Genomic DNA, 27,052 nt, shown 5'->3' on the forward strand with positions numbered 1-27,052 from the left:
GTGATCAGCCAACCTGAGCCTCCCAAAGTGCTGGGATTATAGGCGTGAGCCACTGTACCCAGCCTGAACAAATGAATTTAATGACAGGTGTGAAAGGGCCCTATAAATGGTAAGCCCTTCAGCAAGTGTTTATTGAGGGCCTACTATGTTGGGGGGGAGCCTGTGCTAGAGGCTGGGGCTTGGGCAGGGAACAGGCCGAGAGGCACCCAGCCTCACAGAGCTGGCCTTGAGGAAGAGATGGAGTAAGCTCAGGGAACGTACAGATGACGAGGGCAGAGGCAAAGGAGGTGTCAGGGAAGAAAGCCATGGGGTCAGAGAGGGCCTCTCTGAGCTGAGTACATGGGAGCTGGGTCCAGAAAGCAAAGAAGGAGATCTCTGGGAGGGATCCCAGGTGCCGGAACACAGAGAACAAGGAGGGCCTGGGAAGCCTCTGCTGTCGAAGGGCCTGCGGGCAGGGCTGAGTGTGCCACCTGCGGCTCATCCATTCCTGGGCTCTACCCCCATCCCTGCTGCCCCAGCCCCTCCGGGCAGACTTCATGCATCTCCAGTTCTTGCCACCCTCCAGCTCCCATCTACCCGGGGGTGTGAGCTCCGTGCCCTCCCTGCCGGCCTTTGCAGAAGTCAGGTGCAGGCATTGCCCCAGGAGGCAATGCCATTCTTCCAGACTCGCCCCAGTGGAGTCGCACACTCTGCTCTTTGTCCTCACTGTCCCCAAAGCTGCCAACTGTGGTTCGGGTCCACCCTCTGCCACTTCTGGTTGGTAGTTTCCAGCTTCAATTCATTTATCCACCACCGCAGGTGCTCCCGGGTCCTCTGTGCCTGGAGGGAGCCTCTTTCTCCTGGACTCTCTCCTTACCCCAGCCTGCCGCTGCCATCAGGGGCATCCACAGCGAACCGGGGGCTCCCAGGGATGCTTTAGCAATGCAAACGCAGCAGCTGCTCTGGCCTCTGGGTTCTCTTTCCCTACCAGCCCAGGCTCTCACATCAGCCATCCTCCCCAGGTACAGAGGGTGTGTGGGCAGCAGGAAGCTTCTACTGTGTGTCAGGCACTCAACTGGTGCCTCAGAAGTGCTCTCCTGCAGATCACCTGAGGTCAGGAGTTTGAGACCAGCCTGGCCAACATGGTGAAACCTGGTCTCTACTAAAAATACAAAATTAGCCGGATGTGGTGTCACACGTCTGTAATCCCAGCTACTTGGGAGGCTGAGGCAGGAGAATCACTTGAATCTGAGAGGCAGAGGTTGCAGTGAGTCGAGATCGCACCATTGCACTCCAGCCTAGGCAAAGAGTGAAACTCCATCTCAAACAAAACAAAACAAAAAAAACAACAACAAATAAGTTCTCTCCTTCCACGTTCACTTAGTGGGCAGGGTCTATCCTCCTTACCCCCATTTCCAGAGGAGGAAACTGAGGCTCAGAGAGGATCCAAACTTGACAAGAGGGCTTGTTTTTTACCCTGTTGGCACTTAGCCTAGTGATGGCACACACGAGACACTTTGCAGACATTCCTGGAAGCACAGGCAGGGTGGTGAGAGGAGGAAGAGGAAGGCAGGAGTCACTGAGGCCATCCTGGAGGGGAGGGAGCAGGGACCAGAACTCAAGCCCTGGGCTCTGAGCTTTGTCCCCTCCTTTACTGATACTGTGATCCAGTCTCTATGGTACGGCCCATCTTTGTAGGGCAGGAGCTGGGGTTGCTCAGCAAATGGGGGGCTCAAGGTTAAGATCTCGCCTGGCCCCGTTCTGTTCCTTGCCCACTGTGTTTTGTGTACACAGAGGGCACTTGTGCGGGTCACTCCTATAAGCCTGGGTGGGGGTCCGCAGGCGGGGGGAGTCCCTTGTCACCTGTGCCTGAAGCCCAGTTTCTGTGTCCACGCCCCAGCTCCTCCCCTGGCCTCATTTTGAGTGCCTGGGGGCTGCTCGGTAGTGAACAAATCGAGAGATACCCTACTTGCTATCATCATGGGAAAAGCGGAAGCCGGGAGGGAAGGCATATATTGAGGGCGAGAGTCGGGGATGTGCAAGAAAGGCCCAGGCTGGGCACATGGCAGGTGCACACTCGTGCTGGCTTGCGGAGGGAGGCAGCCTGAAGCCAGTGGGTCTCCATCCTAACCCTGGGTTCATGGAAGCTGAAGGAAATGTTTCCCACCCATCTCGGGTCTTCTTGGCTCAGCTCGTCCCTCTGGCTGGGCTGGAGTCAAGGCGGAGCACAGAGCCCTCCTGGACTTCACAGTGGCACCCAGGGCCTGCGACTCACTTCACCCTGAAGCTCATTAACAGGGCAAGGTCAAAGTAGGACCATTTGCCCCAGTGTCAGACCCATAGGAAGGAGGGGAGCCAGCATCGTGGCTGGGATCCTGACCCAGACGCTGGCTCACAGAAGGCAGGAAATGCAGCCCCTGGGGCTCCCGGGGGTGAAAGGGGCCAAGCTCATGCTCTTTTAGCACCTCAGAGCCTTCTTGGAAAAGTGATGACATCCCCAGCCTTAAGACAAGGATGGGAAACTAAGGCACGGGCTCCAGACCCAGGCCTGCCACTTGCTCTGGCTCAGGCACGCTCTGACCTTCAGCTTCCTCACCTGCTCTTCCAGTCCACAGCTCACCTGACACCTGCCCGGCAGCCTCAGATCCAAACACCCCCAGGCTCGGGCCTTACCCCCCGATGGAGCAGAGCAAACCGCTCGCGCGAGTCCCTTTGGGTCCGCTTCCAGCCTTTCACCCGCTTTGCTCACCACTTCCCTGAGGCCACCCTGGTCCCGGCTCCTGTCACCTCTGCCTGGACTTTGCAGTAGCTCCTCACTGGGTGTCCCTCACCCAGACATAGGGTCCATCAGAATCTAGGTCTGATCTCACCCCCTCCCTTGTATCACATAGAGTAAGGTCTAAAGTCCTTTCAATGCTCCCTACCTGGCTGCATCTCCTTCCACTTCCGTCTACTCTCTGTGAGCTCGGGCTACACCAGACACATGGGCCCCCATGCAGCTCCTGGGACACCCCATGCCCACTCCTGCCTCAGAGCACCTGAACCCACTATTCTCCCACTGGCATGCCCAGCCCTGATGTGCACCTGCCTCCCTCATTCCAGGCGCTTCTCCATTCCCATGCTGACCTCCCTTCATAATGCTGTTTCCCCCAGTAATTATCCCATCTGATATATACGACCTACTCACTGAGTGGTTCATCGTCTGTCTCGCCTCAACAGGAACGCCAATTTAATGAAAACAGATTTCCTTTCTTTTCTTTTCTCTTTTTTTTTTTTTTTTTTTTTTTTGAGACAGAGTCTTACTCTGTTGCCCAGGCTGGAGTGCAGTGGTGCCATCTTGGCTCACTGCAACCTCCACCTCCCAGGTTTAGGTGATTCTCTTGCCCCAGGTTTCTAAGTAACTGGGACTACAGGTGCGTGGCCACCACACCCGGCTAATTTTTTGTATCTTTAGTAGAGACAGGGTTTCACTGTGTTAGCCAGGATGGTCTCGATCTCCTGACCTTGTGATCTGCCTGCCTCGGCCTCCCAAAGTGCTGGGATTACAGGCATGAGCCACTGCACCCGGACCTTCCTTTTTTTTTCTTAGATGGAGTCTCGCTCTGTCGCCCAGGGGCTGGAGTGCAGTGGTGCCATCTCAACTCACTGAAATCTCTGCCTCCTGGGTTCAAGCTATTCTCCTGCCTCAGCCTCCTGAGTAGCTGGGATGACAAGCATGTGACAAAATGCCCAGCTAGTTTTTGTATTTTTAGTAGAGATGGGGTTTTGCTATGTTGGCCAAGCTAGTCTTGAACTCCTGGCCTCAAGTGATCCGCCTGTCTCCGCCTCCCAAAGTGCTAGGATTACAAGCATGAGCCACCGCACCCAGCCTCTTTATTTTTATTTTTTGAGACTGTCGCCCAGGCTGGAGTGCACTGTCGTGATCTCAGCTCACTGCAACCTTCACCTCCCGGTGAAGCGATTCTCCCACTTCAGCCTCCCAAGTAGCTGGGATTACAGGCGCCTACCACCACAGCCGGCTAATGTTTTTGTATTTTTAGGAGAGACGGGGTTTCACCACAGGGGTCAGGCTGGTCTCAAACTTTCTTTCTTTTTTGAGATGGTCTCCCTCTGTCGCTCAGGCTGGAGTGCAGTGGTGTGATCACAGCTCACTGCAGCTTTGACCTCCTGGGCTCAAGCAATCCTTCCACCTCAGCCTTCCAAGTAGCCCAGGACCACAGGTGCATGCCACCATGCCTGGATAATTTTTTTAAATGTTTTGTAGAGATGGAGTCTCTCTCTGTTACCCACGCTGATATTGAACTCCTAAGCTCAGGAAATCCTCCTGCCTCAATCTTCTAAAGTGCTGGAATTACAAGTGTGAGCCACCATACCTGGCCGACAGAGATTTCTCTCTTTTTTTTTTTTTTTTTTTGAGATTTAGTCTTGCTTTGTCACACAGGTTGAAGTGCAGTAGTGTAATCTCACTACAACCTCCACCTCCCAGGTTCAAGCAATTCTCCTGCCTCAGCCTCTGGGATTACAGGCACCTGCCAAAGCGCCCAGCTAATTTTTGTATTTTTAGTAGAGACGGGATTTTGCCATGTTGGCCAGGTTGGTCTCGAACTCCTGACCTCAAGTGATCCACCCACCTTGGCCTCCCAAAGTGCTGGGATTACAGGCATGAGCCACTGCGCTCGGCCTCAGACAGAGATTTCTTGATTTCAGTTTGGTCATTGCTGTATCCCCGGTGCCTAGAACAGGGCCCGGAATGTTGTAGGTTTTCAGTGTTTGTTGAATGAATGAACATATACATTCCCGTGGAAGAGAGCTCTTCTCTGGGTGCGGGTAGGGTCTCGGCCTTTGGATGCAGGGAGACCCGGGTGATGGTGCCGGTGTTCACCCCTTACACCCAGGGCTGTTGCTGACTCAGCTGCCCCCAGGTGTGGCCCCGAAGGTCCCCGGAGGGTGGAGCAGTAGCCTGAGCTGCTAACAGCAGCCTCTGATGAGCCCTGACCCATCACCTTTGCACCCCTGAGCCTGGGAGAACCTGGTACCCGCTGGGCACTGCATCCTTTCACTCAGCATGCTGTCTGAGCACCACCATGTGCTGGGCAAGGAGCCCCTGAACAAGACTACCTCGGCCTCTGGCCTCCTGGCACTTGCTGCCAGGCAGGGAGGGTGGGCCAGCATCGAGCAGGAATCCGTAGGGCTGGGTGACGACGAGCATGAGAGGAGCCCCAGCAGAGAGGCTCCCTCCCCAGGCAGGTGCCACCCACAGTGTGAGCAGGAGCCGTCCAGGTGAGGAAACGGACCAAGCCGCCCCATCCTGCACTCTAGCCCTGACTGCAGTACACTTACTATGCGACCCTGGGCAAATCACAACATCTCTGAGCCTGACCTTCCAGAGCTGTGAAATGGGAAAAAATCTCCTCATGGAGCTATGGTGGAGGGTGTATGGGAGGGTTGCTGGAGGGCGTGCGAGAGGCCGAGCGGGAGGGCGTGTGGGAGAGCACCTGTGTGAGTGGCTGGTAGCCCCTTCATCCCTTCCAGCCTGCTGGGATCAAGAAAACCTGAGCAGGGATTCCCTAATCTGGGGAGCTAGAAATGGTAGGCAGGAGGGCCTACAGCCTCTCCCAGGTTCTCAGAGGGACGTGGGACCTGGGAAACCCTGCAGAGCCCTGGTTTCTTGCAATGAGATCAAAAGGCGCCCCATGGCAGCACAGGGAGTGGCACAGGAGGGGTGCCCCCAGCCCCGGTGCAAGGGGCCACGAGGGCCACCTGTTACCGATGTGGATGTGCCCTCACCAGGGCCCACCAAATGCCCTGCAGAGCGCAGGCAGGCAGGCAGCCCATGGCGTGTCGTGTGGAGGGGCTGCATGGCTGTGAGCATTGATCCCGTACCTTCTTCCAGAGCAGCAGGGCCGTGCCCACTACACTCAGGACACTCAGGAGGCCGGTGAAGCCAAAGAGCAGGAGCTTCTGTGGACTCTGCGGGGGCTCTCGGTACCCTGCGTCTAGGAGGAAGCACAGGGGAGCAGAGGGGTCAGTGATCCAGGAGAAAGCGGGGCACACACACCTGATGTTCTCCCTCACTCAGGACCCCGTTTTCAATGCTACCCCGCCAATACACTCCACACCCAACTAGGCCCCCTGGGAGCCAGGGTTCGGGCCTTCATTGTCCCCCTCACTCCTTTTCATGTTCACTGCCTTGATTCTCTGCAAGGACAGGGATCATTTGCTCTTCCGGTGCCCCTGCCCCAGTGACCTGGCTCCCCTGCAGGCTGCTTGTAGGGCCCTGAGCGAGATGTCTCCCCTCTTGGGGCCTCTTCTTTTCCCTGTGTGAGGTGGTGATAATATGGGTGGATGTGGCTAGGGCTGAAGGAGGCGGGTTTATCCTGGGACTGACAGGGGGCTGCACTCAGGCTAGGTGAGGCCCAGCCCTCCCACCCCATGCCATCCCCCGGTCCCTCCTGCTGGCATCCAGTCCTCCTTCCCCTCACCCCATCCATCCATCCATCTGGCTGGCAAAAACACACAGAGTGCCAACCACGTGCCAGGCACATGAGCATGATTTCCCCAACACTGCCTATCGTCAGCCACCAGCCCATAAGGGCACCATCTCCTTCAACCTCATCCAAGTCCTTGGAAGGCAGAGGATCCCCATGAAGACCAGGCCCAAGATAACATCGGACAGCAGCAGGACAGAGGTTCAAACCTAGGTCTACAGGATTCCGAAGCCCCCAGCTCCTTCCAGGGGATCGCAGAGGTAGGTCAGAGAATCAGGGCTTCGGTGATGGGCTCACTCATAGCTTTTGGGATCATCATTCCTTTGAGAATGTGATGAAAACTGGCTGGGTGTGCTGGCTCATGCCTGTAATCCCAACACTTTTGGAGGCCGAGGTGGGCAGATCACTTGAGGTCAGGATTCGAGACCAGCCTGGCCAACATGGCGAAATCTTTTCTCTATTAAAAATACAAAAATTAGCCTGGTGTGGTGTTGCACATCTGTAATCCCAGGTACTTGGGAGGCTGAGGCATGAGAATCGCTTGAACCCAGGAGGCAGAGATTGCAGTGAGCCAAGATTGTGCCAGTGCACTTCAGCCTGGGTGACAGAGCAAGACTCCGTCTCAAAAAAAAAAAAAAAAAAAGAGAGAGAGAGAATGTGATGTGTGACTAAAGATCTGTCTCTGGAAAGGTGTATTATACATGAGCCAAGTGCTCACATCTCACATACACGAGGCCCCCACAAATACATACATGCACATACCTAGTTCTGCAGAAGTTCCCCCACCATGATGGTCATGGCACACTGAGACCAAGGGCCCAAGTGAGCTCTTTTAGGTCACCTGCCAGCGGCATTTAGGGGCAGATCTGCATGCCCGGCCCTGCCCTTTCCACACCCAGGTGGAGCCCTGGCACAGCTGCAGGCCGAGGCTCCCTGAAGTGGCTCAGCCTGCTTTGCCAACGCTGGCAGACAAGGCAAACCGTTCTCTATTTCTTTTCTTTTTTTTTTTTTTTTTTTTGAGACGGAGTTTTGCTCTTGTCGCCCAGACTGGAGTGCAATGGTGCAATCTAGGCTCACGGCAACTTCCCGTCCCGGGTTCAAGCGATTCTCATACCTCAGCCTCCTGAGTAGCTGGGATTACAGGCACCCGCCACCATGCCCAGCTAATTTTTGTGTTTTTAGTAGAGACGGGGTTTCACCATGTTGGCCAGGCTGGTCTCGAATCCCTGACCTCAGGTGATACACCCGCCTCGGCCTCCCAAAGTGCTGGGATGTGTGAGCCACTGCGCCTGGCCCCATTCTCTATTTCCGATCCAAAGTCCCAAACTGCCATTTGAAACCTCTGTGTCCTTTGCCCTTGAAGAGCCACAGAGGAAGCCTCACCTCTGACCAGGATAAAGGTGCCGCTGCCTCTCACCGTGGAGTGTGGCCAGTGGACAGAGCAGTAGTAGGTGCCAGTGGCCGATGCACCTGGCAGCACGAGGGTGACCTGGCAGTCCAGGGTGTGGTTCTGGTTCTCTGTGCCCAGTCCAGGGTGGCAGTTGGTCGGCTTCTTAGGGCTCCTCTGTCCCTGGAGATCTTCATGAAAGTAGCTGACTGTGAAAACCTTGAATTGGGGAGTGTATGGATAGGTGATCCTGCAGCTGAAGGAGACAGCTGTGTTGGCCAGGGAGGCCATGATGGGCAGGCCGGTGTGGGTCACTGACTGTCCTCCTGGAAGGGAAGCAAAGGGAAAGAGTGACAGCTCACTTGAAGCTGCCTCAATCCCACCTACTTGCCTGTTAAGGCTTACGGCCGGGCACGGTGGCTCACACCTGTAATTCCAACACTTTGGGAGGCCGAGGCAGGAGGATCACCGGAGGTCAGGAGTTCCAGACTAGCCTGGCCAACATGGTGAAACCCCGTCTCTACTAAAAGTACAAAAATTAGCCAGGCTAACTTTTTTATGCCCATAACCCCAGCACTTTGGGAGGCTGAGGTGGGCCGATCACCTGAGGTCAGGAGTTTGAGACCAGCCTGGCCAACATGGTAAAACCTGTCTCTATTAAAAATACAAAGATTAGCCAGGTGTGGTAGTGTATGCCTGTAATCCCAGCTACTCGGGAGACTGAGGCAGGAGAATCGCTTGAACCTGGGAGGCTGAGGTTGCAGTGAGCAGAGATCATGCCACTGCACTCTAGCCTGGGCGACAAGAGCAAGAGTCCGTCTCAAAAAAAAAGAAAGAAAGAAAGAAAAGTCTCATGCATCCTGTGAGCTTACCTCTACCTCTGCAGGTGCAGCCTCTGCCTCTCCTGCACTCGCTGTGTGCCGGAGTTGTGCCAAGCATATTACGCACACCACTCTACCTCTCCTAATATACCCCAAGGCAAAGTGAGAGCCCCTGTTTTATGAAGAAGAAGAGTCTGAGGGTCAGGGAGTTGAAGCACTTAGCTCTAGATCCCTCAGCAGGTAGACAGTGGAGCTACAACCCCATCCAGGGCTGGGGGACACCAGAGCCTGCGCTCCCAACCCCTCTTCTTCCCAAAGGCCAAGAGGCCACCTGGGATCAAAGCACAGGCCTGAGAAGAGAGAAAGCTGGTGATGGATGAGAAATAAAGAAGGAGGCAGGAAAACAAAATAAAGAAACCCAAGTGTTTCCTGGCGGTAGACAGAGAGGGAGGCAGGTCTGCCCACAGTTCTCCCTGTGCCAAAGTAAGGAGGCACGCAGGCGGTGGGAGACACAAACCTCTCCCGGACTCTGGGCTCGGAGAGGATTTGTCAGGTTTTTATATAGTATAACAGGCAACATCCTGAGCGCGGTTTTTCCAACAACGCAGAGGTGCTCCACGTGGGGCCATTTCGGCTGTGGTCATGATGTCAATGACCATGACAAAGCCAGTTTTGCAGGAGCCACCCCTCCCCCCACTCATCAGAGGCACCTCAGAAAGCAGTTTGAAAATTCCCAAAGCAGCAGCCCTGCCTGGGGGGCTCTAACCCCTACTGCAGGCCTCTGAGATGCTGTTTGGATCCTTGGCTGGGGGCAGCAGCCACCCCCTGCCCCAGACTTCAGCTGCACAGGCCCATCAGCTTTAGCGCTCCTGGGTTCTCCAGGCCCCTCCTTCTCCAGCAGCTGAGCAGCAGACAGTTCTAAATTGAGGTCGGCAGCCAGCAGCCAAGAACATGCAGGCTGGGTTGTTAATCGGGAGAAGATCGTGTGTTTGAGATGCTCAGAGGAGCCACAAGATTTATTTCATTGGGGAAAGTGAGGCGTGGGCCCTGCCTGTGGTGTGGGGCTGGAGGGAGGCCAGCCTGATCTCTTCCCAGGTCTCTTCAGTTCAGTTCTGAGCCAGAGCTCTGGGAAGGGGGTCCCAAAGGGAGGCCAGCCTTCTGGAAGATGGGGGAACAGAGATGGAGTTGGCCCTGTGCTTCAGTTAATCCCTCAAAACTCTGGCAATGCTGATATTTTGAGCTTCCTGTTGAGCCACTAAAGAGACACCCCCAGGCTGGGCAGGGTGGCTCATGCCTGTAATCCTAGCACTTTGGGAGGCCAAGGCGGGTGGATTGCTTGAGGCCAGGAGTTCGAGACCAGCCTGGCTAACATGGTGAAACCCCGCCTCTACTAAAAATACAAAAAAAAAAAAAAAAAAAAAATCAGGAGCCACGGTGACTCAGGCCTGTTGTCCTGTCACATAAGGAGGCAAGGCCAGGCATTTGAGACCAGCCTGGACAGCACAGAAAGCCCTCATCTATGTAACAACAATAACCACAACAACAAAAATTTGGCCTGGCCAATTTGGCCAGGCCTGTTGGCTCATGCCCGTAATCCCAGAACTTTGGGAAGCCAAGGTGGGCAGATCTCTTGAGGTCAGGAGTTCGAGACCAGCCTGGCCAACATGGCAAAACCCCGTCTCTACTAAAAAATATTAGCCAGGTGTGGTGGTGGGCACCTGTAATCCCAGCTACTCAAGAGGCTGAGGCAGGAAAATTGCTTGAATCTGGGAGATGGAGGTTGCAGTGAGCCAAGATCACGCCACTGCACTCCAGCCTGGGCAACAGAGCAAGAATCCGTCTCAAAAAAAAAAAAAAAAAAAAAAGAAAGAAAGAAAAAGAGAGACACCCCCTCCCTCAAAGAACAAAAGGCACTGACAGTTCCAAGGAATCGACTCACATGTCCGGCAGTCACAGTAGGTTCGACTTGTAATTGATATAACAACGCTCACTTGTGAAATGTCATTCCAGGGAGCTGGCACCCGGGCCCCCTCTAGGGCTCCCCTCTGGTGGACGGAGCAGGAGGGATTTTACCCTGGACTTTGTATGTCTGGACTCTACTGCAGGATTGCTGCTGTTTAATGATAACATTACATTCGTTTTGTCATAAAACTAAGAGCCTTGCTTCAGGGCAGGGGCTTATCCGAGATGGGGCAGGGGCAGGGTAGGCATAAGAGGTGGGGGCTGTTATATTGTCCCCCAGGGACCCAGGTGGGCTGGGATGGTGGCGCGTGTCTGTAATCCCAGCTACTCAGAAGCCAAAGCAGAAGGACCTCCTGAGGCCAGGAGTTCAAGGCCAGCCTGGCCATCAATTTTTTTTTTTTTATTAAAAAAAATTTTTTTTAGAGGCAAGAGGGGTAGGGTGAACCACAAATGACATCACCACCGACCCTGCCCAGCAGCCCTGCACAGCACTCACAGGCCACTGCCCCCTCTGTGTACCTACCCTGTGGCCCCCTCGACCTGGGACCTCCATATCCTCACCCGGGGCCTCCTGCTCCACCTCACAGTGTATCTAAGAGGCCACTCCAGGGGGAGGGCAGGTACACTGTCAGCACCACGAAACCTTCCTGTTTGTCCTGGGCAGGAAGACTTCAGACCGATTTCTTTCAAAATTCTCCCTGTCTGAGGTATCCTTCTAGAAAATGATGAACTCTGCTACTGCAATTAAGCCAATCTTTACAATTCCAGGGAAATCTATAAAAACAGACGTCCATTGTTCTATATTCTTTTGGGATTCCTTTCTTTAAGGTCACCGGGTTAGGCTCATGACAATGCACGGCTCTGGCTTAGATCTGCCACAGCGAGGAGAGGCTTCCAAACGAGAACCTCAGACCTCTGATGAAACTGCTGTGTCCAAAAAGTAAAAAGAGGAAGCCGTCTCTGACGAGCTCAGTCAATAACCAACAGCCAGTCTGGAGACGTCAGGCCAAAACACCAGGGGGAGGAGAGGAGGTCTGCAGTTGCAGCCAAGGCCTCTGGGTTCTGGCCTGCGAAAGTAGCTTACCACCTCCCCTGCACCTACACCTTCCTTTCTTTCTTTCTTTCTTTCTTTTTTTTTTTTTTTTGAGATGGAGTCTCCCTCTGTCGCCCAGGCTGGAGTGCAGTGGCGCGATCTCGGCTCACTGCAAGCTCCACCTCCTGGGTTCACGCCATTCTCCTGCCTCAGCCTTCTGAGTAGCTGGGACCACAGGCGCCCACCACCATGCCCGGCTAATTGTTTGTATTTTTAGTAGAGACGGGGTTTCACCGTGTTAGCCAGAATGGTCTCAATCTCCTGACCTTGTGATCTGCCCACCTCGGCCTCCCAAAGTGCTGGGATTACAGGCGTGAGCCACCACGCCTGGCCTGCACCTTCCTTTCAATGGGGCATCAGCACCCCAGAGCTGGACCCCTGCAACTGCCCAGCTCCCACCCCATCTCCTGGACCCGTGCCTCCCAGAGGCCCCTTCAGAGATGTAGCCTGTAGAGGTCTAGGCCCTAGTTGGCTGCCGACTAGAAGCGGTCCCCTGTGAAGGCACAGTGCTGATAGGTTTCACGGTCATTTCCAAGTCCACAAATTCTTTTCAGCTGTCATTTCTTTCTGCCTCCCACAAACATTGAAGGGGTACCGGTTAGGTCACAGGCCCTGTCCCAGATCAGGAAGGGCTCCCTGCCCTGGCAACATCCCCAGTCCAAAAGGGAAGGAGCAGAAGGAGCCTGAGGCAGAAGGGCTGGTATGGGGAGCATTGAGTTTGCCTGGGATGGGGTTGGGGTGCAGGGTTGGTGGCCCGGGGGTCTAGAGGGCGTCCATGACCCAGAAGCAGGAACCCACAGACAGAAGGAAAAGAAAAAGTACAGAAATCGTATCCTGGCTTGGTGTGACACAGGTCCTATGTCAATTAAACACCACGACAATCCTAGGAGGCAACTATTGCAACCGTGTTCTGTAGCGGGTCTAGCTAGGAGTGGTGGCGCACGCCTGTAGTTCCAGCTACTCAGGAAGTCGAAGCAGGAGGATCGCCTGAGCGCAGGAGTTTGAGACCAGCCTGAGCACATAGTGAAACCCCATCTCAAAACCAAAACCAAAAAGCAGAGGATTTTAAAGGCCCAAAACCACAGAGATCATGGGTGGTGGGGCCAGGCTTTGGACCCCAGCTGGTCTGGCTGTGTTGCGGAAGAAGAGCCAGCACCCGGGCTGGGAAGCTGTCATCAGATATGGCAGGGGGTGCTCATGGTGGCACTGGGCACAGTAGCCATCAGATGCTAACAAGAGGTTTGTCAGAACCCTGATGGGCCTCACAAATTTTCACCACCAGATGGCCAACAAGTGGCTACTTGGCTTGTAGCCAAGAAGGTGGGTGTAGAGGGGGCTGGGGAGAGCTGCAGGGCATCCGGCCTGCCCTGGGGGTGCCTGCTTCTCACCCCAGGCTGAGAAGGGCTTTAGCGGGACCCTGGCTGAGCTTGAGCAGTATCCCCTGAGTGAGGGCACTCGGCTGCCGACTATCTCATGCCAGGGCGTGGTGTGGCTGCATCATGGTTTGTCCCTTTTCTGGCAAAGGCAGTGTGTCCCCATGGGATAACGTGGTCCGGGGCAGTGAGCTGGCTGAGTGTCCTTCTAGACTGGCTCATGCAGCTGCCTAGAGGGGCCCACGGCCTGGCGAGGAAGACCAGGGTGGATACCAGACTCCTGGGGGCTGAGGAGGGAGTGAGAGCCACATAATTCCAGTTAGCACTCCCCCACTTCCGTGGGGGCCCCCAACAGACTCCACACCAACACCGCGAGCACCCAGAGCCCAGGGCCAGCCTCCCCTGCACCTGACAAGGGAGGTCTTTTCTGCCTCCACCCAGGTTGACCGGTGGGGACGGACGAGGAAGGGGTCTGGGTGGGAAAGAGAAGAGGGACCTCGCCCCTCACCCTCACACAGGCCTCAGGTGGCCTGGGAAACCACTTCAGCCTTAGAGTTTGAAGTTTTGTCTGTTACACAGGGTTAGAGATGTGAAGAACTGAGACGCATTTGTGACTTTCAGTGACCATAGAACTTTGACTTGGAGTGACCAGAGGAGCTGAGTTTTGCCTGGAGAAATCCCCCAGCACCAAGGGGCCTAGAGGGCCCAGGAGCTGCTCCCAGCTGCTTTTCTGGTCATTCTCCAGGTCCCATGGGATCTGGGGCAGGCAGAGCTGGAACAGGTCCTGGGGTGCAGGGAGGAAACGTCTCAAGGAGCCCCAGGGGTTTTCTGTGCAGGGAACGGATTTGGGAACTTCCCTTCCACTTAGAGAGTTTAGGAGGATTTGAGATTTGCCCTGTGGAGAGCGGGACCTGGAGGTGGCTGCAAGGAGCACCCCTGAGGCTCAGGGAGTTGGGGCAGAGAGTGAGGAGGGGCTGGTGAGGACCTGAACTCTCCTGCCTGGCCTGCCCTGCCGGGAGGGAAGGCTGCAGGGGCAGGGAGTTTGGCCCAGGGGGAGTTTTCTGAACAGGAGCGTCTTGAAACTGGTGAATGTGGATAGGATGGTACAGGGAGAGGGGAGAGGGCACCCATAGTGAGGACCATGGGGCAAGAGGGATGCAGCAGGAGGGCAGCAGGGCCATCAGAGGCAGGGTTGCCACACGGTGTCTGGGAGGGCCCCTGCCCCGCCCCCGGGCTTGGCTGTTTGTTTTGAGTCTTCAACTCCTCTCCTGTGCCTCCCCACCCCCACAGAACTGCAAGCACAGACATCTCATCTGGGCAGCACCACGGATCCCTGCTTAGTCTGCCCACCCTGCTTTACAGGAGACTGTGTTTTCGGGGGTGACACACCCTCCACCCCTCACTTCTCTGCAGCTCCAGGGAAGTCCCTCCCACACTGTGAGGAAGCCCTGGGCCTGGCCAGAAATAGGGGCGATGAGCGGGGGCGTTTGGGAAAAGCCCAGGTTCTGGAGGCAACAGGCGTGGATGCGGCTCCTGGCTCTGCCACTTCAAGGTGGTGCAACTTGGGCAGCTGGCTTTACTCCTCTGACCTCAGCGTCTCCCCGCAACACAGGGAGAGCAACAATGCCAGCCTTAAGGGGTTGTCGTGGGATTAATTGGGACCTGGAACCCAGCTACTTGCCACAGGCCAGGCTGCCTTTCCCCAGGGACAAGAATGAGACAGGGAGTCCTCCTTGGGGATCTACAAAGGCAAATCCCAGCCGGGTGTGGCGGCTCATGCCTATTAACCCCAGCACTTCGGGAGGCCAAGGCAAGCAGATCACATGAGGTCAGAAATTCAAGACCAGCCTGGCCAACATGGTGAAACCCCTTCTCTACTAAAAATACAAAAAATTATCTGGGTATAGTGGCACAAGCCTACAGTCTCAGATACTTGGGAGGGTGAGGCAAGAGAATCGCTTGAACCCAGGAGGCGGAGGTTGCAGTGAGCCGAGATCGCACTGCTGCACTCCAGCCTGGGTGACGAGAGCTATCTCTGTTTTTTTTAAAAAAAGGCAAATGCCAGCCCTATACCCTTCTGCCGGGTTAAATGACATGCCCTCAGCGCAGGGTACATAGGCCCTGACGGTCCAGGCACAGGAGGACCCCCAGGGGTCTTTCCCTGACCCAGGCTTGGGCACCGTCCCTGTCCCGGGTGCTGGCCTGGCCTGGCTGAAGGCCCCTCAGGGGTGTGGTGTGTGCAGGGCTGGGGGCACGAACAGCCCTCTGCCTTCAGCCTCCAGCTGCTCTTCTCCCACCCTTGTTGGGAAAGAGTTTGTCAACCGCCCGCGGGTGCCTGAGTCCTTCCTTTTCCGGTTCTTCTTATGAATCTGTGGCTGCTTGAACTCGGAGTTTGAGAGCTGGGCGGAGTTGCTATCCTCCCACACCTGGCGTGGGGACTACATGCTGAGTGAGTCCCTGGTGGGGTGTGCCCCCACGCGTTGGTGTGCCCACCTGGCAGCTTTCCTGTGGATCACTGATGCTCAGGATCAGACCTGCCCACCACCTGCACAGCACCCCCATCCCTCCAACTCAATAGCTCCCATCCAGTCCCCTCTCCTGCCCAACCAGCGCTGTCTCTGTGCCTCTGAGCCCCCAGCGATCCACAAACTCATCCTGCTCCTGCCCTGCCTGAACCGGCAGGGGCTCCCTGCTGGAGGAGACCCAGGAAGGAGTCTGAAATCAATTTACGGGGTCAAGACAAGCAATTAAAAAAACAGAACATGAAACATTTCATGCGTAGTAAGGGCACTGTTTGCGACCTTCTAGTTTCAGTTATATTCATGCAACTGGGTTCAGACAGGGTCACGCTAAAACATGCATCTCTTAACTTTGGGCCGCTGCTAAAAAAATGGAAAGTCCCTGGCTTGGAGGATCCATTTCTTGCCTCCCAGGACCTGCACAGCCCCGCTCAGCTGCTCTCTGGCCCTCACTCGCCCACTCCTGCCTAGACGTCAGCCGGCCACACTCCGGCGCCTTCGCCCGGCTGCGTGGAATGTCCTACCCATTCCTTCCTCTCCTGGGCTTTGAGGTCCCCCTCTCTGTCTCCAGGACATGCTCACTTCCTCCCTGAGCCACTCCTGGGTGTCTGGCTGCCCCGCACAGCACAGACTCTCAAGCATCACTGTTAAGCCATGTGATCAGAAGAGCCAATGTCCCCTGGGTTTGGTTTCACCTTTTGCAGATGACAAAACTGAGGCTCAGAGAAGGCAAGAGGTTTGCCCAAATTGCGGTGGTAGACATGGGATTTTAAGCTGGGTCCCTTTGAGTCTGTAATCCCACTCGTGTTTTTTTTTGTTTTTTGTTTTCTGTTTTTTTTGAGGCAGAATTTTACTCTTGTTACCCAGGCTCGAGTGAAATGGCACGATCTCAGCTCACTACAACCTCCATCTCCCAGGTTCAAGCGATTCTCCTGCCTCAGCCTCCTGAGTTGCTAGGATTACAGGCATGTGCCACCTCGCCTGGCTAATTTTGTATTTTTAGTAGAGGTGGGGTTTCACCATGTTGGCCAGGCTAGTCTCGAACTCCTGACCTTGGGTGATCTCTTGAGCTCAGGACTTTAAGATCAGCCTGCAGAATATAGCGAGACCCCATCTCTACTCAATAAATAAATTAGCCAGGCACGATGGCATGCCTGTAGTCCTAGCTACTCAGGAGGCTGAGGCAGGAGGATCACTTGAGCCTGGGAGTTTGAAGCTGCAATGAGTTATGATCATGCCACTGCACTCCAGCCTGGGTGACAGAGAGAGACCCTTTCTTAAAAAACAAACAGGCTGGGTGCAGTGGGTCATGCCTGTAATCCCAGAACTTTGGGAGGCCAAGGCAGGTGGATCACCAGAGGTCAGGAGTTCAAGACCAGCCTGGCCAACATGGTGAAACACTGCCTCTACTAAAAATACAAAAATTAGCTAAGTGTGGTGGCAGGCGCCTGTGATCCCAGCTACTCAGGAGGCTGAGGCAAGAGAATCGCTTGAACCCAGAAGGCAGAGGTTGCAGTGAGCCGAGATCACGCACGCCACTGCACTCCAGCCTGTGTGACAGAGCGACACTCCGTCACAAACAAACAAACAAACAAACTCCTCAAAGCAAGCAAAAGAAAACATTCTCAAAGGAAAGAAATATACTTATTTAAAGGGAGTCAAAAATTCAGAGGCTGTTTCCTTAAATTTGGGTCATCTAATAGGTAAACAGGGCCAGCAATATGTAGGGGCCTGGGGACAATGGTAGTCAGAAATGGCCCTGCAGCACTGGGGGACTGTTATTGTCACCTCAACTCAAGCAGAGCCTGTGGCTCCCAAAACAGAAGTGACCCCCGAGCCCTCTACAGGCTGGCCCTGTGACAAGGCCAGTGCTGCAGAGGGCCAGATGGCATCCCTGCTCTGCAGCAGGGGCGGACATTTTGGGAAAGGAATGCACCGTGGAAAACTTGGTATGCTCTTATTGAAAATGCTCCCATGGGCCAGGCGCGGTGGCTCACGCCTGTAATCCCAGCACTTTGGGAGCGTGAGGTGGGTGGATCTCCTGAGGTCAGGAGTTTGAGACCAGCCTGGCCAACATGGTGAAACCCGTCTCTATTAAAAATACAAAAATTAGCCAGGCGTGGTGGCAGGCGCCTGTAATCCCAGCTACTCGGGAGGCTGAGGCAGGAGAATCGCTTGAACCTGTGAGGCAGAGGTTGCGGCGAGCCGAGATCGCATCATTGCACTCCAGCCTGGGCAATAAGAGTGAAACTCTGTCTCAAAAAAAAAAAAGAAAAGAAAAAAGAGAAGAAAAGAAGAAAATGCTTCTGTGGCTTTCTCTCACCCCCAGAATCTGCCACCCACAATCTCCCCTGTTCCTCACACTCTGCTTCAGCTACTGAGGCTCCTCTCACCACCAAGTCACGGGCCAGGGCTTTGGTCCCCGCTCCCCGCTGCATGGAACTCAATCCCTTCTATGGCATCAAGCGCGCGTTGTCAGCCAAGGGTGTGAGGACCCAGACAACGCTGATCAAAGGTATCCATCCCAAGTTAGGTCGATTTTGAAGGAAAACACTTTGATTCCCCAGCTACAGAAGAAAGCAGTTCCCACGGTCTTTATTTTAGGCATGGGGTTTGCCCTCCAATTTAATTCTGGCATCTCTCAGAGCTGTGCCTTTTTAAAGGCCCATCTGAAAGGCTGCGATCGGGGCTGTTGGTTTTATCTCAGAGCCCCAGTCATGTGCCTGAGCACAAATCCCAGGATGCCACAGACGAGCAGGCGGGCAGGACACGGCATCAAATGCAAAGGCGTGTGGTCAAGTGGCTGGCGAGGGAGGGGCATTTTGCAGGACTTGGAAGGCAACCTTTGAACAGAGACTATTTCGGAGCTTTTAGCACCGCTGCCTTTGGAATGGCGCCATCGGACAGGTTGTCACATCTTTCAACATCTCCAAATTACAAAGATGCATCAAGACGTGGCCATTTCCACAGCCCATCCACGGCTCATTTTCATGTCTCTAGACCCCCGAACCAGGGTGTACGGTGGCCGCTCGGGGACACAAACCATGTGCAGAACGTCCAAGATTTGAATCGGGAATAAGCCTCACAAGGGTCAATCAGTGTCTTTATAGCAGTTGCCTCCTTTTTGCCTGTTTTGAAAGTCAAGGCCGGGCGCAGGTGCTCACGCCTGTAATCCCAGCACTTCGGGAAGCTGAGGCAGGCGGATCATCTGAGGTCAGTAGTTCAAGACCAGCCTGGCCAACATGGTGAAACCCCATCTCTACTAAAAATACAAAAATTAGCTGGGCATGGTGGCACGCACCTGTAGCCCCAGCTACTCAGGAGGCTGGGCAGGAGAATCGCTTGAACCCGGGAGGTGGAGAGTGAGCCGAGACTGTGCCACTACACTCCAGCCTGGGTGACAGAGTAAGACTCTGTCTCAAAACAAAAACAAACAAAAAAAGAAGGTCAAAAAGTGGTCAAGTTGCTCCAACTTTGGAGCTCATTTGAGAGTGTGGTCTGGGTCATCAGGGGACTCAGCCTCTCCTTTTATAGCCATCTCTCTACCTTCTAAGGGGCATCAGGATGGTATAGAAGGTGGCAATAGGGCCAAAAGGGTGAGGTTGGGGTCTGCTTCTTGTCTCTGAATTGGAGTGGGCAAAATGAAGTGAGGGGAACAGACTGGGCACGGTGGCTCACGCCAGTAATCCTAGCACTTTGGGAGGCCGAGGCGGGTGGATCACGAGGTCAAGAGTTCGAGACCAGCGTAGTCAAGATGGTGAAATCCCGTCTCTACTAAAAATACAAAAATTAGCTGGGCACGGTGGTGGGCGCCTATAATCCCAGCTACTTGGGAGGCTGAGGCATGAGAATCACTTGAACCCGCCAGGCAGAGATTGCAGTGAGCCAAGATCTCGCCACTGCACTCCAGGCTAGGCGACAGAGCAAGACTCCATCTCAAAAAAAAAAAAAAAAAGGAAATGAAGTGAGGGGAACAGACCCCCCAGAGTGCCTCCTTCAGCAGGGAGTATGTGTCCACCCCAAGTCTCACCAAGGAGGGCCAGGCCTGCCACCAGGAAGGGAGCTGACAGATGGAGACAGAAAGAGGTGGGAGAAAGGAAAGACCGTGGGCTGCGGGAGTCCAGAGAGGGGGGCCCATCTCAGCCTGGAAGGGGCAAGGGGTTCCTGGGAAGGCAACTCTTGGAGTGTGGATCATTATTTGGTTTTTAAATTAGAATTCTTTAGGTACCCCTACCACCTCCCAGTAACAAAGTGAAACATGTTCACTGTAGAAATTCTAGAAATGCCCAGCACTTTCGGAGGCAAGCCTGGGCAACATAGCAAGACCCTGTTTCTGAAATAAATAAATAAATAAAATTAGCTGGGCAAGGTAGCAGTGCCTGCAGTTCCAGCTACTCTGGAAGCTGAGGTGGGAGGATCACTTGAGCCCAGGAGTTTGAGGCTGCAGTGAGCCATGACTGTACCACCTCAGTCCAGCCTGGGTGACAGTGTGAAACCCCATCCCTCTTTTTTTTTTTTTTTTTTTTTTTGAGATGGAGTCTCACCTTGTTGCCCAGGCTGGAGTGCAGTGGCATGATCTCAGCTCATTGCAATCTCTGCCTCCCAGGTTCAAGAGATTCTCCTGCCTCAGCCTCCTGAGTTGCTGGGATTACAGGCATGTGCCACCACACCCAGCTAGTTTTTGTATTTTAGTAGAGGCAGGGTTTCACCAGGTTGGCCAGGCTGGTCTTGAACTCCTGACCTCATGACCTCACCATGTTGGCCAGGCTGGTCTCAAACTCCTGTTCACTGAGGCAGAGATCTGCCCGCCTCAGCCTCCCAAAGTGCTGGGATTACAGGTGTGAGCCATCACACTGAGACCCCATCTCTTAAAAAAAAACAAACAAACATACAGCCGGGCGCGGTGGCTGATGCCTGTAATCCCAGCACTTTGGGAGGCCGAGGCGGGCAGATCACAAGGTCGGGAGATCGAGACCATCCTGACTAACACGGTGAAACCCCATATTTACTAAAAATAAAAAAATTAGATGGGCGTGGTGGCAGGCACCTATAGTCCCAGCTACTCGGGAGGCTGAGGCAGGAGAATGGCGTGAACCCGGGAGGCGGAGCTTGCGGTGAGCTGAGATTGCGCCACTGCACTCCAGCCTAGGGGACAGAGCGAGACTCCATCTCAAAAGAAACAAAAACAACAACAACAAAAAACAAAAAACCTACAAACAACAAGAAAAAGAAATTCTAGAAATGACAACAAAATCTCAAGAAGCAAGCTGAACTTGTTCAGCTGAACAGTTCTGCCACCCGACCTCACAGCTGTGAGCATCTTGCTATCTTTCTTCCCATCCCTTTACGAAGCTGAACTTGGAAGAAAGAGAAGAGCAGGAGGCAGACAGTTGGGGGAGGGGTGTGGAGAGAGGTTTTAAACGCAAGAAAGTTCTCGGGTAAAGCTTCTCAAATTCTTGAAATGGGCACTGCGCCTTGGTGGAGTTGGAAGGAATGATTTGTGTCTGGGTGGGGGGGTACAAGGGGATGCCTCAGATGTGGGAAGCAGCTTGAACACTGCCCTGGAAACCTAGTGGAGCCTCTGAGGGCTTTTAAATTGGAAAGAGACATGATCATCTATCTTTCTTTCTTCCTTCCTTCCTTCCTTCCTTCCTTCCTTCCTTCTTTCCTTCCTTCCTCCCTCCCTCCCTCCCTCTCTCTCTCTCTTTCCTTTCTTTTTTTTTTCATATTTATTTATTTATTTATTTTCTGAGATGGAGTCTTGCTCTGTTGCCCAGGCTGGAGTGCAGTGGCGCAATCCCGTCTCACAGCAAACTCTACCTCCCAGGTTCAAACAATTCTCCTGCTTCAGCCTCCCCAGTAGCTGGAATTACAGGTGTGTGCCACCATGCCTGGCTAATTTTTTTATATTTTTGGTAAAGAAGGGGTTTTACCATGTTGGCCAGGCTGGTCTCGAACTCCTGACCTCAGGTGATCCACCCACCTCGGCCTCCCAAAGTGCTGGGATTACAGGTGTGAGCCACCGTGCCTGGCCCATATTTGCATTTTAGAACAAGGACAAGAGCAATACTAGAAATCCAGTCTCCCTCAGCCTTTGAAACCCTGCCTCGCATTAGTGATTCCTTCTGTGGGATCTGTTGCACTCTCACCCTCAGCCTCCTTTTAAAATATATGTGCTTCTGGCTGTTAACACACTAACTCCTTCCCCTGGACAACTTGGCTAGCTCACTTTTATCCTGACTTCTCTTAAATCTCTACCTCCCACAAGATCCCTCACCCTCCAGGCACACAACCTCTCCAGGCTTCCGTCCTTCCCTGTGTCCTCCCCTCCTTACCCTTCCACTTCCTCCACCCTGCCAGCTCCCTCCTTCCCTCCCTGTCCGCCGCCTCCTGCCCGCCACAGGATGCTTTCAGCTGGCTGGCTCCGCTGCCACCAAGGAGGTCAGCAAAGATGCTGGTGGGTCCTGAGGCTTCTGGCCTTGACCATGACCTTGCAGACCCTCTCTCTTTGACCTTCCCTCTTCTTCCCCTCCACCCCCAGGCTTCCTGAGCCCACGTACTCTCTCTGCACTGTCCCTGGCTTTTCTCACACAGCCTGCCTCTTAAAGTTGGATGCTTGTTCCTTGGCTCTGCCCACAGCCTCACGTGCCTCAGGCGAGCTCAGTCATGCCCCACGTGCCTCTGAGCGCCTGTGTGCTTGGGATCACAGATGAACACCTTGGGGGAGAGGGAGGGGGACTGGGTTTGTTCGGGGTGGGGAAGGGGCCAGTGGAGGTACTACAGAAGAGCCTATGAGTTTGACCTTGACAGACAGTTTGGATGTTACCAGGTGGGCAAGTGACAGGATACCCTCCAGACCCAGGGAGCAGTGTAGAAGCAAAGGTTCAGGGGAGTGGGTGTGGCTGGCTTCTTCAGGGGACAGGAGTCCTCTGCCTCCAGCCAACCTCAAAGGTGGGAGTGGCCATAAGGAGCAGGCGCCCAGGAAGAAGGGGTGGCCCAGGGATGGGGAGGGTCTTATCTGAATGCACCAGGGTTAGGGGCCTGCTGATGGCAGTGAGGCTGTTTGCGGTTATGCTCTGTGGACCCCTGGCCCCTGTCCCACCAGCAGCAAGCAAAGATCTGGCCCAGGCCCTGCCCTTCCTCCACCTCAGCACCTGCAATGGGGTGCGTGGGGAGCAGAAACAGCCAGGGTCAGCATTCTGCCTCTTCTGGCTCTTCTCGGCACCCTGCACAGCCCCCAAGCCCTAGAATGAAGCCCCCAGGTGCAGCCACTCATCAAATAGATCCTCAGCAGCCAAGCACATCCAAGCCCCAGCCAAGACTCTGCAGCGCCTCCTCTGTGCCTGGCCTGGTGCTGGACTCGGCCTCAGAGAACCAGCTCAGGTGGGGCCTGGCCCTCCAGGCCCTCTGTTTTGGCAAAGGCGCCATCAGGGCTCTGGCCTGAGTGTGTCCTGGGACAGTGAATCATCCCTGCCTGCAGGAGGACTGGGGAGGCCATGGTGAGCCCCTTAGCCTGCGAGGACCTGAGTCTCAGGGTGCAGAGGAATAGGTGGGGCCAGTGGCTGGACCCAGAGAAGCCTGGTGGGCAGGCCACCCATGACCCACGACCCATGACCCATGACTGAAGGTGAGCACCGAGTCCCCTCCCTCACAGTGCCCTTGAGCCCTGTCCCTAGGGCCAAAGCCTCACAGACCCTCCCTGAGGGGTCCCAGGTGCCACGCCCTGAGGCTATCATGGTGCTGGATGTGCCTTCCTGTTGCTCTCTGGGAGGATGCTGAGCACCCAGGCAGGGGGGCTCGTGGAGGTTCAGCGTGCTCTGGAGATTTGGCCAAAGGCTCCCAGGACCCAAATCCAGGCTGCTCAGACCTCACTGGGAGCTCAGGTGCCCCACTTGCCAATTTCATTTCCATATCCCTCCCCTCCCTCTCAACAGGCTCACCCCGTCCCTTTCTCTGGTTTCAGCCCAATCCGGGTCCTGTTGCCCACGTCCCCACTAGGGTGCGGCCTTGCTTAGATCCATGAGGAGCAAGCAGAGGGTCAGATCCTGCCTCCGGGTCCACGTTTCCCCAGGATGCCTGTGTCCTCTCTCCCATTCACTACACAGGGGGTCTCATTACCCTACCAATGCTGGAGAGGGGCCAGGGCTCAGGGAGGGCAGAGGATGACTACCCAGTCCTTCCATCTCCTCCCCCAGGTGCCCCTCCTGTGGCATCGCGTCTCCACCCTGCTCAGAGCTTAATTCATCCTTGATTGTCACCATTTCCTGAGCATCCGCTGGGTGCCGGCCCCGTGCTGGGAGTCAAGGATTAGAAGCCACATGAGTCCGCACAGTACCTTTTGATTTTTTCAACCACTTAAAAATATAAAAACCATTCATAACTCACAGGCCATACAAGAGGCAGTGGGCTGGGTTTAGCCCACCGGCCGTGGTTTCAACTCTTGCTCTATCTATAGCAACAAAACGAACTTCAGCCATATCGTGGACTGGATCTATCTTAAAAAACATAATGCTCAGTGAAAGAAGCGGGTCGCAGGAGAATACACACAGTATCCTTCAATTAGACAAAGTTCACAAACAGGCGAAGCTAGTCCATATGGTTTCGGGATGTGTATTAATGATAAAACTACAAAGAAATGTCAGTAAGGGATCCCTCCACAAGCTGGGATGGGGGTACCTTTGGTGGGGCACGGGGCGGGGCGGTGTCTGTGGGGCGAGGGGAGTAGAAGGGGCTCTGAGGCACTGGGATGTTCTCATTTTTGACCTGCTGGGAGCCACACAGGACTTTGTTTTCTAGTGTTTACCACGCAGCACTGCGTTTTTGTGTGTGATAGTTCACCACGACAGAGGAGACAGCAGTGAGACAGGACCCGCTGGGAGTGTGCCCGGACCCCTACCTGAAGGGCATTTGTGATCCACCCAATAATAATCTGCATCCCACTGCTGTGTCAGACTTCCCCTGAGGTCAAGCTGAGCCTCTCCCGGCCCTCCTGGCCCTGCCTTTTGGGCTTTCAGCCCTCATTCCCTCAGCCACCTCCCGCTCTGTCCCCACTCCGCGGGCAGCCTTTCCAGCACTCCCCTGCCCCTCCCCGCCCACCTCTGCCTGTGCCTCGAAAGTCTTTTATTGGGATTAGACAAAGATGAAAAACAGAGGCTACTCCTGACAGAGGTCCGGAGCGGCGGGAAGGGAGGCAGGAGGTCTCAGCCTGGAGCAGGCAGGGGCTCCTGAACATCTTTTTTTTTATTACTATTACTTTTTTGAGACAGAGTCCTGCTCTGTCACCCAGGCTGGAGTTCAGTGGCACGATCTCAGCTCAATGCAGCCTCTGCCTCCCAGGTTCAAGCAATTCTCCTGCCTCAGCCTCCTGAGTAGCTGGGATTACAAGCGCCCACCACCTGGATCCAGAACAAACCTGTCTGGTAACTCCCGCCGAGGCTCACGGTCCCACCAGGCTGAGAGTGGGGCCTATGGCTTGTTCACCTCTGGGTCCCTCCGGTGGTTAGAACCGGTCCTTCTCAATGGATATGTGAGAAATAAATACAGCCCAGAGTTCTGGAAAGGCCACAAAGAGAGAGGGGACTGACATTTGCAGAGGACACTAAGGTGCAGAGAGGTTAAGTAATTGCCTGAGGTCACACAGCCGTCACCAGAAGAAGGCAGGCCTGGAACTCAGGTCTGTCCAGCCCCAAAGTCCTTAGGGAGGACTGAGGCCCATGGAAGCTGAGTTGCAGCTGCTCCTGGAAAAGCCAAGCCCCCAACAATTCCCGTCCTGGGGAGACCACCAGTGGCTGCCTTTGAGAAAAGCAGGCTTTGCAGAGGGGTCAAGAAGCCAGAGGGCAGGCCCAAGTCCCGGCTCCAGTAAGAGGAGGAGGACAACTGGGAGCAGGAGCGGGCACCCAGGATGAGCTGGAGGCTGTGGGCTCACCAACTGCACCTCAAGTTTCCGTGGCTCTGGCGAGGCTGGCAGGCGGCTGACACTCACTGAGCACTAGTGACATCCTGCGCACTCAGTCCTCAGGATGTGTTTAGGCGGGCAGTGTTATCACATCCATTTAATGGAGGAGACACTTGAGGCATAGCGATAGAAGTAATCTGCCCAGGGTGCCTGGGCAAGTAGCAGAGCTCAAATTCAAACTGGGCCGGGCGCGGTGGCTCACGCCTGTAATCCCAGCACTTTGGGAGGCCAAGGTGGGTGGATCACCTGAGGTCAGGAGTTCAAGGCCAGCCTGGCCAACACGGTGAAAACCTGACTCTACTAAAAATACAGAAATTAGACAGGCATGGTGGTGGGTGCCTGCAATCCCAGCTACTCAGGAGGCTGAGGCAGGAGAATCACTTGAACCTGGGAGGCGGAGGTTTCAGTGAGCTGAGATGGTGCCACAGCACTCCAGCCTGGGCAACAGAGCGAGACTCCGTCTCAAAAAATATAAATAAATAAAAAATCAAACTGAAGATGAATGCCCCTGGCCTGTATTCCTAAGCCAGCATCCTATCGCAAGTCCAGGGATACAGCGCAGAATCAGGGACACTGGCCTTCAGTGACACCCCTGTGGACGCAGCTGAGGGATGCAAGCTGGGTTGGTACTGACAGGTGGCAGAGCTGGTTGCACCAGGCTGATGGTTACGGTCAGGGGAGGTTTGGAAGATGTGGGAGGGACAAGATTCCTTCCAGCAAGCCCTCAAAGCTCTGAGACGAAAAGGCAGGGATGTGACATGGAGTGACAGATAGATGAAGGGGGATGCACAGGGGTAGGACAAAGAGCGGGTTGGGGGTTGGGCACAGTGGCTCACGCCTGTAATCCCAGCACTTTGGGAGGCCAAGGCGGGTGGATCACCTGAGGTCAGGAGTCTGAGACCAGCCTGGGCAACACTGTGAGTCTCTATCTCTACAAAAAAATTTAAAAAATAGCTGGGTGTGGTGGCACATGCCTGTGGTTCCAGTTACTCGGGAGGCTGAAGTGGGAGGATCATTTGAGTGAGGGAGGCAGAGGTTGTAGTGAGCTAAGATTGCACCACTGCACTCCAGCCTGGTGGACGGAGCGAGACCCTGTCTCAAAAAAATAAAAACAGGATGGGCACAGTGGCTCATGCCTGTAATCCCAGCACTTTGGGAGGCTGAGGCGGATGGATCACCTGCGGTCAGGAGTTCAAGACCAGCCTGGCCAACATGGCAAAACCCTGTCTCTACTAAAAATACAAAAATTAGCTTGGCATGGTGGTGGGCGCCTGTAGTGCCAGCTACTCGTGAGGCTGAGGCAGGAGAATCACTTGAACCCAGGAGGCAGAGGTTGCCATGAGCCAAGATGGCACCATTGCACTCCAGCCTGGGTGACAAAAGTGAAACTCTCTCAAAAAAAAAAAAAAAAAAAGCGTGCCTGGGGGTTTGTCTGCTGCTCCAAGGGACTCTAGGACACCAGGACACCATAAGGG

General features: G+C 54.7%; 1 protein-coding gene across 3 annotated transcripts in view; it reads right to left on the reverse strand.

Moving 5' to 3' along the window:
* The window catches only part of NFAM1 (NFAT activating protein with ITAM motif 1), a 54,715-nt gene that overhangs the window by 20,170 nt on the left and 7,493 nt on the right, over positions 1 to 27,052 (reverse strand). For all 3 annotated transcript variants that reach the window (XM_054543564.2, XM_054543563.2, XM_002831217.6), the window contains 2 exons: positions 7,851 to 8,180; positions 5,863 to 5,975 (listed from right to left, as the gene is read on the reverse strand). In XM_054543564.2, the coding sequence (XP_054399539.2) occupies positions 5,863 to 5,975; positions 7,851 to 8,145 (408 nt within the window). In that variant the 5' untranslated portion in view covers positions 8,146 to 8,180. The remainder of the gene's footprint in view (positions 1 to 5,862; positions 5,976 to 7,850; positions 8,181 to 27,052) is intronic.

The sequence above is a fragment of the Pongo abelii genome, chromosome 23, assembly GCF_028885655.2.
Source record: "Pongo abelii isolate AG06213 chromosome 23, NHGRI_mPonAbe1-v2.0_pri, whole genome shotgun sequence".
NCBI lineage: Eukaryota > Metazoa > Chordata > Mammalia > Primates > Hominidae > Pongo > Pongo abelii.